Below are 17,451 nucleotides of genomic sequence, written 5' to 3'. Positions count from 1 at the left end.
CACCCGAGAAAAGGGTTATGGCTTTTATACACGCGGATCGTTCCCTCCCACCTGTGCCAAGCGACAGCCACTAAACGCAGAGAAGCGGTGTGAAGGCGGGCCGTGATTGGAGGAGGCTGTCTGCGAGTCCCTCCCGCCTGTCGGATTAAATAGACTGTGATACGCGCGCGCGCTCTGGCTCGCGGCGTGGGCGGAATCCCCTCGGTCAATTTATCAGCGAGTCACACACGCGCTGTACACTGAATGTCGCGTCCCGCCCACCGCACTTGTTCACAGACAAGAGAACAGGGGACAAGTGACATAAAGCGCTTGCCAATAGGCATAATTTCCAAAAGATTCATACTCCCTAGCCCTAAAAATCACATTTGGCAAAGGTTTTTTTGGCGCTGCAGTGTCTCTCGTGGGTAATATGATGTTGGGTTGGAGATTATCTCCTGACATCCATCTGTGAATAGCTTCTCTGGAGTGTTTTATCACGGGGACTAGCATCATGTGGGCAGCAGCGGCGCGTAAAAGCGCGTTCATGTCCAGCGCAGGTCGCACTTCACATTGTGAATGAAGGGATTTTACGCGCTCTGGTCACATCCCAGTCTGTCCGCGCAACAGGTTGCATTGCGTTTCACAATACAAGCGCCTACATTGTTACAACGAGGATCATCATGTCACATAGAGATTATTCGTGAATTTATTGCAAAGTAATTTGAAAGAAGAAAAAAAGATAAAATGCACTTATTCCAGATTTTCGTGCTAAAAAATTTCGTTATGCCATAGGTAGCCTACATTTATGAGGACATTGTCACATGTAAATCTGTACAGATATTGTGTGTTAGAAGATGCGCGTCCCCTGGATAAACCTGTTCTGGAGGGAGTGACTTGATTCACGCGCCGTCCAATTATCTGGTAGCTGCATTTATCCGCCGCTACAGAGCCGTCTAGTCATCCGCAAACAGGCGTGAACCGACGTTAAAGCTAATAATGCTCCACTGAATATTTTATCTGAAGAAGAAGAAAAAAAAACGTTGCCACGAAATTTTGGTTTGGGAAGCGGCGTCTTTATTATTAAAAGACGCGGGCACCATTTACGCGACACTATTTTTAGGGCGCTCGCGTAGCGATAGTGGTTGCGCTCGTATGAGAAACCGGTTGCAAATCTGCAGGAAAACAGCAAGGCAGAGCTCCAGACAAACGGAAAGTGTGGCCAGACTCCAGAGGAAGTCCATTGATTTCGCCCTCCTCGATGAGATAGATTTGCGAGCTCTACCCGGCGCGTCTGTCAGAGCGATCAACAGTTGGTGCGAGCGCGCGATTAAAGGGACTTTACATGTGAAAGACTGAGATTTGGCACAGTGGTCCAGTGATGGGTGTGTGATTTCAGCACCTCTGCCCTATGGACACCCGCTCGCATGTGAATTGTGTAGTAATATGGAAGACAGACTGTTGCATGTCGTGATGCATCGGATGCATTTGCGCGTTTAGTGTTTTATAGCAGACTATAGATACAATGACCAGTCTGTTCACGGCTCTCGGCGCTTTTGCTTTTATTCGCGTATTGCATTTGGCGTAAAAGACTACAGACAGATACATACAGACCCGTCCATCCATCCTTTTCGGATTTAAGGGCGCTTTTTGTTTTTTTTTACCCGCTGTTGACCTTGCCTGAAGCTCTGAAGCAGCATGTTAATGATGGAGAGCACTGGATTAGACGCGCATCAGGTTGAACTGGAAGCCGACTATGAACCACACTGCCGTCCGAGGTCGTGCACCTGGCCGCTACCGTGCCCGGAGGAGGAGAACCGAGCGTTGCCCGTAGCGTCCGTGAAAGTGGAGCCGCGCAACGTGCCGGCGTGTCGGAGCGGAGGGGCGCCGACGGAGTTCAAGCATCCAGCCGGCGCCCCTGCCCCTATCGCGGCCGCCCCTGCTTGCATGTCCGGCGCGGCGCTGGATGTGGCCGGGCAGCTGCGTAAATCCAAGTCGTCCAGACGGAACGCGTGGGGTAACCAGTCGTACGCGGATCTGATCACGCGTGCCATTGAGAGCACCCCAGAAAAAAGGCTGACCTTATCACAGATATATGACTGGATGGTGCGATTCGTGCCATATTTCAAGGATAAAGGAGACAGTAACAGCTCTGCCGGTTGGAAGGTACGTTTTTATTACAGACGATCAAATGTTTTCATTGTATGCTGTGCACCTTTACATATACAGTACGTATATCAAGCATGATCAAAATTATGGCACATGCGACATACGTATATACACAGGTACCGGCGATTGTAGTCATCTCTCTCTCTCTCTCTCTCTCTCTCTCTCTCTCTCTCTCTCTCTCTCTCTCTCTCTCTCTGTGTCACTGGCACATTTTGGTGAAGGGAAGCCTCTGGGTTTACCACAATGTTTTTTTTTAATTTGTTTTCAAAATGTAATATAGAGTGGGGCGGTAGAGTTCAATGGGTTCATAGCTTTAGTGGTTCTATCGCCTTACAATATCGTACATCTATAATTTTGTCTGTTCGTGACGCAATAAGGCGTTTATGACGCATTGACGTTGACCGTAACGCTGTTAACGAGTTGCATTTGAATGTTCGCGCCGTGCATGTGAAATGCGATGAAGGAGGACGGCAGGTCACCTGGGGGACACGCGTGGGTCCGGTCAGCTCTCCCGCGCGTCGGCCACGCACGGACGCACGCACGCCTGTCTGTCTGCTTTGAGATCCCCAGCACACATCATCCCTCAAACATCCCCCTCCCACCTCCCGCTTTCCCTTCAGTCTCCTCTCCAGTCCTGACTTTCAGCCAGAAGCCTATGGGAAATAAAACAGGCTGTATAAAATTGTAATTAAACCATTACATAATCGAAAAGTGTTATTTAGTGAAGCCAATGCGACCGCACAATTACACCACATTGGTTGGCAAACGAAGAAAACACGTTGGATATTACAGTTGTTCATTTTTATGTCATATGTTTCAAAGATTTTAATTACATCAGATTTGATATTTCATACACATGCTCACTCTCTGTCTCTTCTGTATCTCTCTCTCTCTCTCTCTCTCTCTCTCTCTCTCTCTCTCTCTCTCTCTTTAGCACCAACATCTAAGTTAGAAAATCATAGTCAGACACTAAATTTAAATTGAATATTTATTTCCATGGTTTGTGGCTCTCTGGCAAACATCACCAGGATCAAATCAGAAAACAGGCACAATGTCAGTCATACTAAAACTGATCTGTGGTAAATTAAAGCTTTTTTGTTCACAGTGAAAACAGATAATGTTCAAAGTTACCAAAACCTATTTGGATCTAAAACTTATTGCACTCGGTTACTTATTGACCAGATACAAAACCTTTAAGAAAACAACAACAATTTTTTTTAAATATGTGTTGTATAATCATATATTTTATAGACATTGTTTTTAAATGTAATTTTAACAATTTACATATATTATTAATATAAATATATCAATATAATACAGTACAAGACGTTTAAAAAGAGGTATACTTGTTTGTTTTTGGTTTAAGAGGATGTCCGGATATGAGTTTGGTTTCATCTTCTCTCCACAGACTATTTTTAAAACTATTTTTAAAATATGTGCAATAGTTGATCTACGCAGGCCTTTTATTGCATCATCAAAACAACAGGAGAATTTTAAATTTCCAATAGGGATATTTACCCCTTGCTAAATGCTTGTTGTCTCACTGGGATAGAGAACAAAGAGATTGGCTAAACTAATCTTAAGCCTGTAGTTTTAAACCGAAATTAAATCGGGTTTAATTCCTCTTGACTTGTTTGTGCCACCCAGGGATGCGCAGCTGTATGTCAGTCATATGTTCCCATAAGGCTTTGCAACAGGGCGAGAGATTTGATTGGTTGGCAGGAGGCAAAAACGGAGAAAAACAACTTGATTCAATCAAAATACGGTTGTGGAAAACAGACCCACATGCTCACACATGTTGGCCCTGGAACAGTTGGCATTGAATTTTAATACGCATTTAATTCTGACACATGCGTGCCTACACTCACACAAACAATACTCGCGTACACCCAGATATGAATAAACACACACATGTTTCCTTACAAATGGACAGGACGTCCTTAATTTGCTCTTATACAAATTTGAATGAGTAAATGATAGATAGATCATAACAGCAGAGAAACATCAAATACATTAAAGCTCGCTTTAATGTTGTGTAATCCCATCGGAGAGTAGCTTGTCTTAATTGTGGCAGTCGGTTTTGTGTCTCTTGGCTGGCCTGACTCGGACACTCAGCCGTGCCGTCTTTGGCAGCAATTAGCTGCTATTAATAGGTTTGGGGTTTTAGTGAGGGGTTGGATTATGACTGTTGTACAGTGGGCAGGAGGGCCCAAAAGAACGCTAAAAATGCACAACTCATTCGAATGACCAATGTTTGTGGTTCATGGAGTGATGCCATCCTGGAGTGTTTTACTTTCATGTTCCCATTCTTTTTAAATGTGTCTGCGTATCTGAGGCGTAAATGAGGTTTTCAGAAAAGCCCAGAGATGTGAGGCATCTCGTGTAACTGTTTATCAAAAGTGTGTCACATCCTTTACCAGAGGTGACTGCTATCAGATTTTCTTTATCCTTCCAAGGTATTTATTATTGTGTTTGTCTTTGTTTTTCGTTTCTATATAGCACTTCTATACATGTGTGGTGTTCTACATTATTCCAGACATTTATATATTATCTCTATCTATATCCAAAGGAAACATTTAATTACAGCTATATAATGAATGTGAAAAACACAGCTCAGATCTTTGGTTGGAAATTTGGAGAATCATATTAAAATATTTGACTTTTGATTGCTTCTTGGCAAATCTCGGCAGAGTTTAGACATTGCTGAGATCTCTTTTGAAACACCAAATCCTCTGTTTGTTCTTTGTTTATTCGCTTTCCTTTCTACTAGAATCAGTTGAGATAATAAACAATAATATTAAATCCTGGTACACGAGTAAAGACTGTGTAAGAAATAAAAAGAGACACGATTAGTAATTTTCTAATAGGGGACTGAGCACCTCTGCCATCCCGGTTGGCATTGATGCAGGCCAGGTCTCAGTGCCAGACTATTTGGCCAGAGATGCGGTTCAGTTGGCTGCGCTGCTCTGGAGAAACACTGTCATTGTTACGACCACAAAGACTGTGTGTAAGAAACGACTGCAACAGTAAGCCAGCCTGGCATCTGACTTGGGCAGAGACTTGCCTCTTATGTAGTTAAGAAGTTGAATGTTACACAGGAGTCAGGGTGCAGGGGTTTATATTAAGTCCACCAGCAAATAATGTTTTTTATAAGGTACCAGACTGTTACAATGAACAGCTGCTGGTTGTGACAATATTCGTTGTTTTCTTTTTTGTTTATTTGAAATATATAATTATAACATGTATCATAACCCATACATTTCATGACCACTAATGTGTTTGGTCTTTTTAAACCGGTCATGCTGTCTCTTCCTTTTTGTGTGTGGGCAATTACTAGCCAAAATATGATAAGTTGATCTGACTTTTGAACATAGTGAAATGTCTGACTCTGTAAGGGCGAACTCACATAATGCACCCTTAGGGGTCATGCGCACCAAGGCCTTTCAATGGAAGTGCCGCGTTTTTACAAAACACCAGCAGCTGGGGGTTTTATCCTTGCAGAGCGCCGTTTTTTTGGGCTGAGGGTTGAAAAATGTTCAACTTTGAGTGAAACGCTCAGCTTGTCAATGTCACTTTTCATTCGGCTATCCAATCACAGAAGAGGAGGGGTGGGACAAATATCACAACAACCAACCGGCACATCGTCTAATGACTGTTAAAGCAGAAGTATCATCGCAACCAAAGTGCTCAGCTGAAAAAAAGCTGGCAGGTGCCTACAGTTGGCATCCGCCTGGCATTTTCAGCCATGTTTAAATGCTTGGTGTACACGCCCCTTTAGACACCGTGTCCGAGTGCAATCCGTGGGCTTGGATTCACACTGTTCTTTTTTGATCCGAGCTCGAGTTCGTTTTTGTCATTAGGATTGTATTGTAGAAAAGAGAAAGTAAAGCTCAATGTCAACAGGGGAGCCCATCGTAATGTTACGTTTGTGGCTGAGTCATTTGGGACGCGATGATACTCAAACGTCTTATCATATTGCTTAGTCGATCTAGCATTTGTGCCGCTTAGATATTCTTAACCATATTGCTTGCACCAGAAGGTTTTTACGAAAGCAGATGATATTTAATGACTGTCAGACAACCGACGTCTCGCCTTCGAATCCGCCCTCAATCGCGATTTGCACTCGCACTGTGCATTCTGCCCCCAAACCCAGGTTAACCGCAGCCGAGCCCACCTCCACAAGTGGGCCAGAGCACAATTAATCAATACGCTAGTCAGGCGAACCAGGCTTTGGGTGTGGTTTGGGTAGTGTGACTACGCCCTAAGACTAATTTGAGACGGTCAAAGATCCTGTTGTCCGGAAGAGGGTTTTGAATGCACCTGGCAACCTTATGTGTTGCCAGATGTATTGCGGTCGAATATGACTAATCCAAACTGCACATGACCCAAGATGCTCTAATGTGAATCGGATGGGCTAGCCATGGAAATTTGAAGGATGTTATTGCCAGAATCACCCTGAACACGACAGACGTGGTAAGGACTCTGTTCGTTGTAAAATGGTGGATGCTCAATGTTACGATTCTCAGTGCTACATTTAACGTCCACCAAAAACCTTCAAAGCTTTATACAAGATCACAAGTGAAGACTGTCCAGAGAAACCAGTTTAGTTCAATCAAAATTTCACTTGTTACAAATCAAAAGAATCATTTGAAAATGATTTTTCTTTTAAGTAGAGCTGCATAACGATTAATCACAACTAATCGTTTGCAGAATAAAAGTTTGTGTTTACATCATATATGTGTGTGTATTGTGTATAATAATTATGTATATATATATAAATACACACACATGCATGTATATGTTTAAGAAATATTTACATGTGTATATACATTTTTGTATTTATATAGAAAACAAAAAAATATTAACCTAGAAAACAAGCAAACACAACACAGTATGTATCAATAATTTATATAACATATAGATATAAATACTTTATATATAAATATATTTTTTTCTTGAAATTATACAAGTATGTGTGTGTATTTATATATACACAATTAGTATACACAGTACACACACATATATGATTAAACAAAAACAAAAACTTTTATTCTGCAAATGATTAGTTGCGATTAATCGTCATGCATCCCTACTATTGATTGTTTCTTTTCAGGTAAAATTGGAAAAAAATGACCTGCACATATACAAAATTTTGTGCAATCATGAGGTCTTTTAAAATAAGGATGTCCCTCCCCCTAATAACACATTGGCGAGGGTAACCAACTAATAATTGATTGGATATTTAAATATTTTACTCACACTTGATATTTCGACAGGAAATATCTCCACATCTGTGTTCATCATGGAATTTCATGGGGTCTTTAAAGGTCAAAAATATATATAGTCTGACACTGCTTGGGCATTATTATATGCATGTTGAGAAATTGTTTGTTTGCATGTGTGAGATATACAGTCTGAGGTGATTTCACATCCGGGTTTGGAGGGAGGGGGGGGGGTTTGCAGCTCTTGTTAATAATTCAGATGAGGCTTGTTATCACGACTGCATGGATTCAGCTCTGATTCCATCCTAATTAAAACCATGAAGCTCCGCACACACACACACACACACACACAAACACACGTACACACTCGAGTGTCACGTGACCATTTGCACATTTTCTATTACAGCTTCTGCACATTGCAGAAAAAGCTTAAGTGGATCGTATATTATTGTCAAACAGATGTGATTTCTGACCTGGCGTTGCCGTCCGCAGCGGTTCGGCATCTGAGTCAGTGTAAGTTAAATAAAACTGTGGAAAAACAATAGACCACTCATGACCTCTGACACCCGCTGCAGTCTCTTTGACACTTCCAAGCACCCACACGCATTAAAGACAATTGACTCTGAAGCCTGGCATGTGCCGCTATTATCAGGTGCTTACATATTTAATCAGATCTTCATAAGATTCCCCCCCATCGGACCACTGGGCAAACTGAGATTGATGAGATGTAATGGGCGAGAGGAGAGCAGGCATGATTAATGCATGCTCAGAGGAAAGACTGCCAGTGCGGCCCGTCGGCGTGATCAAGGTTTGAAAAGAGGATTTTGCCAATTTGGAGCGTATACGACTGACTGCTTTCTCGCAGAGCTAGACTTTTAAACACTTGCATAAAATCTTGTTCACTTTGCAACTTATTCTGGTGAAGAACTGTTCACAGGAAGAGACTTTAAAGGGTCAAAACATGTTTTCTTTTGGGTGGCTCATGTCATTAAGGGATATACAGTTAAAAATCTAAAATCAGTGAATGGACAATATTGGACTTTGAGGTATTTGACATTTTAATTTGATGAAAAAATTCTGGTCACTTAAAGCAGGAATATACTTCAGATGCAGTAGAAGAACGAACTTCTGAAGGGAAGAAACAAAGATGTTCTGAATGGATTTTGGAGCTGTGTTTTTTCCAGCCCTTTTAGTTTTAGTCTTAGTCTTTTGGACGAAAATGCTTTTTAGTTTTAGTCACATTTTAGTCACTTATAAACTTATAAGTCGACGAAAACACAAAAAGGTTCTAGTCAATGAAAACGCAAAAAGGTTTTAGTCAAGTTTAAGTCGATCAAAACGCAAAAAGGTTTTAGTCAAGTTTTAGTCAATGAAAACGCAAAAAGGTTTTAGTCAAGTTTTAGTCGATCAAAACGCAAAAAGGTTTTAGTCAAGTTTTAGTCAATGAAAACGCAAAAAGGTTTTAGTCAAGTTTAAGTCGATCAAAACGCAAAAAGGTTTTAGTCAAGTTTTAGTCAATGAAAACGCAAAAAGGTTTTAGTCAAGTTTAAGTCGATCAAAACGCAAAAAGGTTTTAGTCAAGTTTTAGTCAATGAAAACGCAAAAAGGGTTTAGGCAAGTTTTAGTCGATCAAAACGCAAAAAGGTTTAAGTCAAGTTTAAGTCGATCAAAACGCAAAAAGGTTTTAGTCAATGAAAACGCAAAAAGGTTTTAGTCAAGTTTAAGTCGATCAAAATGCAAAAAGGTTTTAGTCAATGAAAACGCAAAAAGGTTTTAGTCAAGTTTTAGTCAATGAAAACGCAAAAAGGTTTTAGTCAAGTTTTAGTCAATCAAAACGCAAAAAGGTTTTAGTCAAAGAAAACGCAAAAAGGTTTTAGTCAAGTTTTAGTCAATCAAAACGCAAAAAGGTTTTAGTCAAAGAAAACGCAAAAAGGTTTTAGTCAAGTTTTAGTTGATGAAAACGCAAAAAGGTTTTAGTCAAGTTTTAGTTGATGAAAACGCAAAAAGTTTTTAGTCAAGTTTAAGTAAATTTCAGTAAAAAAGTAGTCTTTAACAAATTAATTTAGGTTAAAAAGTATTGGAAATGGGCTTAGGTAGATACATGTAATACCTTAAGCTTACCATGAAATGTGTCACAAGCTGATTGTCGAGTAAAATTGAATGTATATGTGTTAACAGCGTGACTTGTTAGTTACCTTTAAACAATATTAGCGTGATGAGCCTTTAGGTGCTGCTTGAGGTTGGTGGTATTCTTCCAACCTAGTTTGTGGACACATTTACTGTCGTCTCCAAATATGCATTCCGTTTTTGTTTCTGATGGATTATACTGAAAGTATGTCCATAAATCTTCTTCTTGTTTCCGTTTATTGGCGTCATCGCCACGGTCCTTTGAACTCGCCACAGCCGCAGGTGTGTTGTTGTTGTGTGAAATCTAGTGCGCATGCGCGGCATGGTTGCAGCCGGGTGGTGGGCGTACTCAAAACAAGGATAGATACAAGATCCTTTTTAGATAAAATCAGACAGATTTCACTCAAAATAGGCAGAAATGGCATGCCTTGTGAATGTCAGACTTGTAATAATTTTCGTTACGTCTCGTCTCGTCAACGAAAACTCGAAAGCGTCTCGTCATGTTTTCGTCACCTTAGAGCCATTTTTAGCTTGTCATTGTCACATTATCGTCATACAAACAAGGTGCGTCAATGAAATAATTTCGTCATCATTGACAAAACAACACTGATTTGGAGACGGGGTTTAGATTGAGTTTGTAAATAGTCACTGGGCATGTGTGTCCTGCAACAACAGTCATACAGTATATTACAAGTTGAAATCGCGTTTTGTTAACATTTTCACATGATGTAAGGTTTGACACAATCGATGGGGAATTGAAGGTCACTACTGATCATACAGATGCAGAAACAGCTCAATGTGACACTCAAAAGTATTCATAGTTGTTGTTGTGTATGGTTAATATTGTTGAAAAAATTATTACTGTGTGACCTGCGTGAAATGAAAGAAATAGGGCTATATTCCCACTTTAGACCAGCAGAGTTCAACAACTTAGTCATATGTTACTCACCCATTATGTAATGACCACAGACCAATGGTAGATGAAAGGTATTTTTACCCTGACATAACAGTTCACTCTTCTCAACTCTATCAGAACTAGGAAAGCAAAGTTTTGGTCTAAATAACATTACATCAGTTTGTCCTTCTACTTCTTCTGAAGTATATGGAGGCCTTTACTGGCCCACAATAAACGAACAAGCCCACCATCAAGTCTTAGGTGCCTTTTTTCTATGTAAGGATTTTAATTGTCTCTCAGCTTAAATTAAAGGTCTTATTGCTTAGTAGTTATGGAGACAAGATCGCCTATGCCGAGTCCGAGTCAAGACCGAGTCTTTTTGAAGGGTCGAGACCGAGTGGAGACCGAGTCCGTTGGTTTTCAAATAGAGTCGGGTCCGAATCAAGACCGAGTCTTTGATGAAGCAAGTCCGCAGTCGAGACAGAGTCCTTCAGGAGTCGAGACTGAGTCGAGACCAAGACCATAAAAACACGTCAGTTTTCATATTCATGATTTAATATCTCCCCAGTTAATAATCAACAGTTAGGCCTACAGACTAAGCTAGATAGGGAATTGTTTAAAGGAGCAGTCTTAACATCTTAATATGGACTATGCTTTTAAAAATCCCTATCACATGCATCATCTTCTGCCTATTTTTTTAGAGATAAATACACGGCTCTGATGGCAGTATCTTTGCATTTGGGATGTCATTTTCAAATAATGCACGTCAACATTGCATTTTATTATTATTGTTATGTGTTGTGTGGTTTTTATATGAACATAAAAATTCGTTGGTCTCAAGGACTCGGTCTGAAAGTACGAGTCCTTCTTCTCCCACCGTGATCCGAGACCGAGTCAAGACCGATTCTTTGAAGGAACGAGTCAGAAACTAGTCCGAGAAAGCAGAAATCGGTCTCGAGATCGGACTCGAGTACTACATCACTATTGCTTAGGACAGTACACTGTTTAAAAAATTGTCAAAATGTGTACCCTTTTAAAAGGTCCTTATATGCACCATTAGGCACAGATATGGACACATTTGGTATTAATATGTACCTTTGAGGTACTAATATGAACTCTGTAGATTCAAAGGTGTAGTTTTAAAAAGGGGACCGTTCACACTTTCACCAATTTTTCTGATAGTGTATGACACATCTTGCCCAAAAATTTAACCCCTTCAGACCCAGCGTCCTCTGGAATGGACATCACAAGATTTTGTGGTTCAAACCAATAAAAATGCTTATCAACCAATCAAAATAAACCACACCTGAAAATCAGGTGGTACAGTATGAGCTATTTAAGGTTAGGGATTATTAACCCTAAAAATGAACAATCGTAATTTTGATGCTTGTAAGCAAACATTATAGATTACAGACAAGACAAGATCAGGTTTGTTAGGAGAGTGAGATCGCATTACTAGGTTTGTTGGTGCTGGTAAGCTCAGAGAGTGATGAGATTTTTTCTAGGTGGTATTTCGTGCCATGAACAGAAAATATATGTTTTTTTCCCCGGTATCCTTTGTAATATTTCTGTCATACTTTTTTGCATAACTAAATGGTAGATAAGCTAGCGTTATTGTGACATGTGTGTGTGTGTGTGTGTAGCCATTTTTTCTGAGGCAGACAGTGTGTGGATTTTGTTTGTCACTGTGATGAAAATGGGTCAGGCTACAGCGTTTAATATGCTGCCCATGTCACTGCTAACTCTCAGACACGACACATAGCCTGGAATGAACTCTGTGTCCCACGTCTTCCCGTATCTCGCTTGCAGCTCGCCTCTTTTTCATCTGTGTCTCTCTGGTTTTCATGATTTTGCTTTCCTTCTTTAATGACTCATAATCGTCTCTTTATTATCTCTTTACCACCAGTGTCCTAGTCAGATAATCCTGAAGAAGATGTATAGCATTTCCATTGGGTTTTACATTGTATTTCATAATCAGATGCCCTCTTTAAGAAACATCGATTGTTGACTTCAAATCCAACTTGCAGTGTGTTATGTGTTTTGGCTGGGTTCAAACCCATGACTTTTTGTGTTGTTAACGCAATGCTCTAGCACTAAGCTATACAGGAGCACATTTATCTTATATGTGCTAAGATCTTTCTTTATAACGATCCATTTCTACCGCTACGACACTCACACATCACAGACTCTTTTAATTGGTTGAGTTTTTTTCCATACTGATTTATAGGCGCATTTCGAATTCTTTGATAAGTCACTATTGTCTTTGATGGCTTGCCATTTAACTCCATCATTGTGGTAACAGTAACATTAATCTGCGCATTAAATTATGCCAATGAAAGGAGAATGGTTAAGAAAACCCAGAGGGAATGAAACATGGACAAAAAAAAATTTGGGAAAGGGGGTAGGAACCAGAAAGACATGTGGTTAAAACGATCCTTTATACAATGTGAATAGATTTAGCTTTATGTCACAACCAATGGTCTGATTTTGGTGCCACCTCCCTTGAGTAAAAAACATTTCAGTGTGCATACCATAGCATTATATTTCATACCTCATCATTATATGATTTGGCAAAAGGAAGTGTGTGTCTCAATATCGAAATAAAACACATCTCTTCCTGCAAAACAATCCTGAAACTATTTTTAAGCAACAGCAATAATGTTATTAATGTATATAAATAAGTTTACAACTTGAATGTAATGTAATGCAATGAAATAACTGTCTGTATACTCGGCACAGTGTACTGCATACTGAAGAAATAGTAGGGGTAAAGTAGTGTCATTCTGAACAGCAGCCTTTGGCTTCAGGCTTCTCAGTATTTGTCTGGAGAAGAATGCAGCCCGGCCGGCTCACTGTTCACAGTCACGCAAACACACAGCCGCCCCTCTTTCATTTCCATCCAGTTCCCAAACTCATCTCTCTTTCCGTTTGTGTCTGTTAACCATTTACCATTTCTTCTTTTTGGATCATTTCCTTGACTTTCACTAGCTATGGTCAAAGTAACATACTAACACCACCCTTACGAAAAGTAACCATGGTTTTATTGTGGTAAAAGTGTAGTTACAATGTTTTTTTTTGGTGTATTGATTACTATCAGCAAAAGCATGGTTTTACTACACCAACCAACTAACTATGGTTTTTGTCATAACCATGGTTATTTTGTGGTTACCATGGTTTTACTACAGTAACCATGTTTTTTGGTTTTAACTGTATTAAAACCATGGTTCATTTTCATAAGGGTACTTATATGCATTATTATTCTGCGTATATAATATATCCAGTTAAACCGTTACATCTACCAAAAAGTTTTTTTGAGATCCTGCGATACAAAGCATGACTTGACATGGTATTTCAAGTGAGACCAAGGACTGTTTATATACAGTAGCACATTTCATAGGCAAGACAAGATTAATAAAGAGAAGATAAAAAATGAAATAAAAAATTTATAAATAAAGTATAAATAAAAATGTATGTTGAATGAATGCATGGATATGTTTCACCCTGGAGTGTCGCTGTTATTGGACCACTGTTGACATCTTCTGGAAGCTTCACTGCCAATGACTTTCTTACTTAGTATTGTTATAAGTACGAATATAAAAAATCTTCAATCAAGATGTTGATGTCTACCGAGCCCCTAAGGTGACAATAGAGTAAAAAAATCTAAAGTTTAGTTTCATGTGCTCACGTGAAACTATCACGCGCGCACGTGAAACCTTCATGTGCAGAATTTTTTTTTAAAGTTTAGTTTTACGTGTTCGCGTGAAACTATCACGCGCCCACGTGAAACTTTCACGTGCGCGTGCGATAGTTTCAGGTGAGCACGCAATAGTTTCACGTGAGCACGCAAAACTAATCTTTAAAAAAAAATCTGCACATGAAACTAAACTTTATTTAATTTTTGCTCCATGTACCCTTAGGGGCTCCGTAGATGTCTAGTTTTCAGACAAAAAAAAAAACACAATTTAATTGAATTTATGCATAAACAAGCAAAACAACTTTTTCTTAATCACTTAATTTAAGATAAAAATTATTACCCCATTGGCAGATTTTTTTTTTGCTTGTTTGAGCACAAAATCATTTAAATAAAATTTTGTTTAGAAACTACAATTATTTTTGTAGTATTGTTTTCTTGTTTTAAGTACGAATATAAATACAAACGTTAATGAAGATGTTGAAGTCTAGTTTTTAGACAAAAAAAAATATTTATGTATATATATATATATATATATATTTATGTATATATATATATATATATATATATATATATATATATATATATATATATATATATATATATATATATATACATACAATTTAAGTGAATTTATGCATAAAACAAGCAAAAAACTTTTTTTCTTAATCACTTAATTTAAGAAAAAAAATCTAACCCCATTGGCAGATGATTATTATTTTTCCCTAAGGGGATATGGAGAAAAAATTAAATAAAGTTTAGTTTTGCGTGCGCACGTGAAACTATTACATTTAGTTTTGCATGTGCACGTTAAAGTATTGCATTTGCACGCAAAACTAAACTTTAAAAAAAATTCTGCACATGAAGGTTTCGTGCACATGTAACTAAACTTTAGATTTTTTTTGACTCCAGTGTCACCTTAAGGGCTCTGTATTTAAGCACAAATTAAATTAAATTCAATATTTTTTGTTTAAAAACTAAAATTATTTTCTTAGGTAATTTTGTTCATCAAGAAAATACATATTGACTTAATAATTTTTAGATATTTGTATTAAAAATGAGACAAAAAAAAACTAAGTAAGAAAGTCATTTTTTGCAGTGTTGGATAGTTGATAACCGAGCGCCACTGAATTATACATGCAGGTAATGAGGTCATGTGACATGAATATAGCATATTAATGTTTGAAATGTGTATTGTGCTTTACATGTACTCAGGGTGCGATTTGTGAAAAAAACAGAGGGGGGGATGTTTTCAGAGGCGTCGATTTCGGCGACGGTGGGTACTCACCATATTTCGTCATGAGTTATTTTGAACCCACCACTAGTTTTTACTTTTTTGACTGTTTTCAGTGGTTATGAAGAGCAATATGAGAGAGAAATTTGGTAATCATTGTCCGACCTAACAAAAATCCATTATAATATATTTTTTTTATATATATTTCTAATTAAAATATTTCTAATATTCAGAAATGCGCTCTCCGCTCACGAGCTCTGATCGGAACAAACCCGAACCTCACTGTCTGCTGAACTTGCGCAGAAACATCAAAATAACCAGCTTTTTAAAATGGTTTTAAAACTAAACATTTAGACTATTTTAGCGCAAATTATGAGCTTATTGACGATTTTTTATCATTCTTGACATAATGCGTCTGTTCACAGCACATTTCAAAACATTTTAATTCATAAAAATAAATCATGAGAACATTAACTTCATCACTGCATTTGCAGGAATTGTAAAAAAATTCTTAACTCATGAAGCAGCCTAACGCAATATTTTTACACTAATAGTTTATCTTTCCCCACACATATGAACTGTGATCATGCACAACGAAAAAACACGCAAGAATTAAATCTTGAATGGCAAAACTGTATGGCACAACGTAGTGTCAACTTAAACATATATGAACAATGTATTGATTGCAAAGTTAAACCATAACAGTAGAAACAGCTTTACTGCTGCTTTTAAAGTAATAACATTAACTTTACACCGCAATGCTGAGCTACAGTGAAATGATAGAAAAGACAGATGCATTATGTCAATTAGCCTCATTTGCGCAAACTGGACGCGCCCGCGCCTCGCTAAACGCCTCATCTGCATTTATCATGTGTCACTTCTGCCATTCTCAGTGGTGTGACTGGGACACTTACTCTGCTTGTCATCATAAACAGATAATCAGATTGTGATGTTTATTCTCGCTTTATTAATATGCGGATGAATATGCTGCCTTCCATCGTTTCGACACACAGCTCCATAACCATCTCGCATGTGTTGATAGGCTTTTACTCGTGAGGTGTAACCGGGTCTGTAACCAATCAGGTAGCGCCGTGGGCGGGACATTGAGCAAGTCTGCAGAGTGGTGAATACAGAGAGGCTGCGCGGCAGCTGTATCAGAGCCAGCCAAAGCAGCGCATTTTAAAACAAAATTGACTTTATTCAAACCACGGATCCTTGATAAGTTTTGTGATCCGTCTCGCCACTAGTGTAGTAGCACTGATCACTTTGAGGGGGGGATAAATTTATCCCCACCGGGGATAAAAATAATTAAGCAGAGGCAGGGATACATTGACCAGAAAGGGGGAAATCCCACGCATCCCCCCCAGCAAATCGCACCCTGCATGTACTGTTACTATTACTATTTTTAAGATAGTATGCTGTATTGAAGGAGAATACACTAAAGACAAGCAAATTCTCTCTCTAACCTTTCAGTAACCTAACCATTGTCCGTTTAGTTCTTTAAGTGCCTGTATACTTTCTTATTCACCATTCACCTCTCTGTTCTCTCTCTCTCTCTCTCTCATCCTGTCTCCATTAATGATGTGCTCAGTGTGCCGAGCTGAATCTGAGCGATGCCCGCCGACAGCGCCAACTCGGGCGGAAATAAACACACACATGCGCACATACACGCATATATGAAGAGCGACATATCGCGGTCCCTCGCTTTTACATCACAGATGAATAAACGCAGACTGACGCATTATCTCTCCATCGCATGTGCATTAGCAGACCTCAGCATTTCAGAGTTCATATACTCTGTTTTAACCATGGTAACGTTACCCACAAATGTACTCATGTTATTGTGAAAGAAAAGCCCCGTATTGTTTATAGAAAGCATTGTGAGTGTTCATATGGGCTCAGGTGTGCAGTTGCACATAGCAGTGTCAGTAAAGCACATGGCAGAAGTCAGAAACGAGATCAGGTCGTATGTCTTACGCTCAGAGTCTTCACTGATCACTGACAGAGAAATACGGTCCACACAGCTTCGTATTTCTCTGCTGGATCACCAAAGCAGTGGAAAAGGATCAACAGTTTGTTACAGCATCATTATAGGAATCCCACAGACAATTATGTGTATAGTTTCACTAATATACAT

At 39.1% G+C, this 17,451-nt stretch overlaps 1 protein-coding gene across 1 annotated transcript in view; it reads left to right on the top strand.

Moving 5' to 3' along the window:
* Positions 1 to 294: 294 nt before the first annotated feature.
* Positions 295 to 17,451, top strand: part of foxo6b (forkhead box O6 b) — a 47,747-nt gene continuing 30,590 nt past the window's right edge. Inside the window, exon 1 of the mRNA XM_065290925.2 lies at positions 295 to 2,142. Coding sequence (XP_065146997.1) covers positions 1,675 to 2,142 — 468 coding nt within the window. The 5' untranslated portion in view covers positions 295 to 1,674. The remainder of the gene's footprint in view (positions 2,143 to 17,451) is intronic.

The sequence above is a fragment of the Paramisgurnus dabryanus genome, chromosome 19 (assembly GCF_030506205.2).
Source record: "Paramisgurnus dabryanus chromosome 19, PD_genome_1.1, whole genome shotgun sequence".
In the NCBI taxonomy this organism is placed as follows: domain Eukaryota; kingdom Metazoa; phylum Chordata; class Actinopteri; order Cypriniformes; family Cobitidae; genus Paramisgurnus; species Paramisgurnus dabryanus.
The sequence above is the reverse complement of the archived record's forward strand: the minus strand, read 5'-3'. Positions and strand labels throughout refer to the sequence as shown.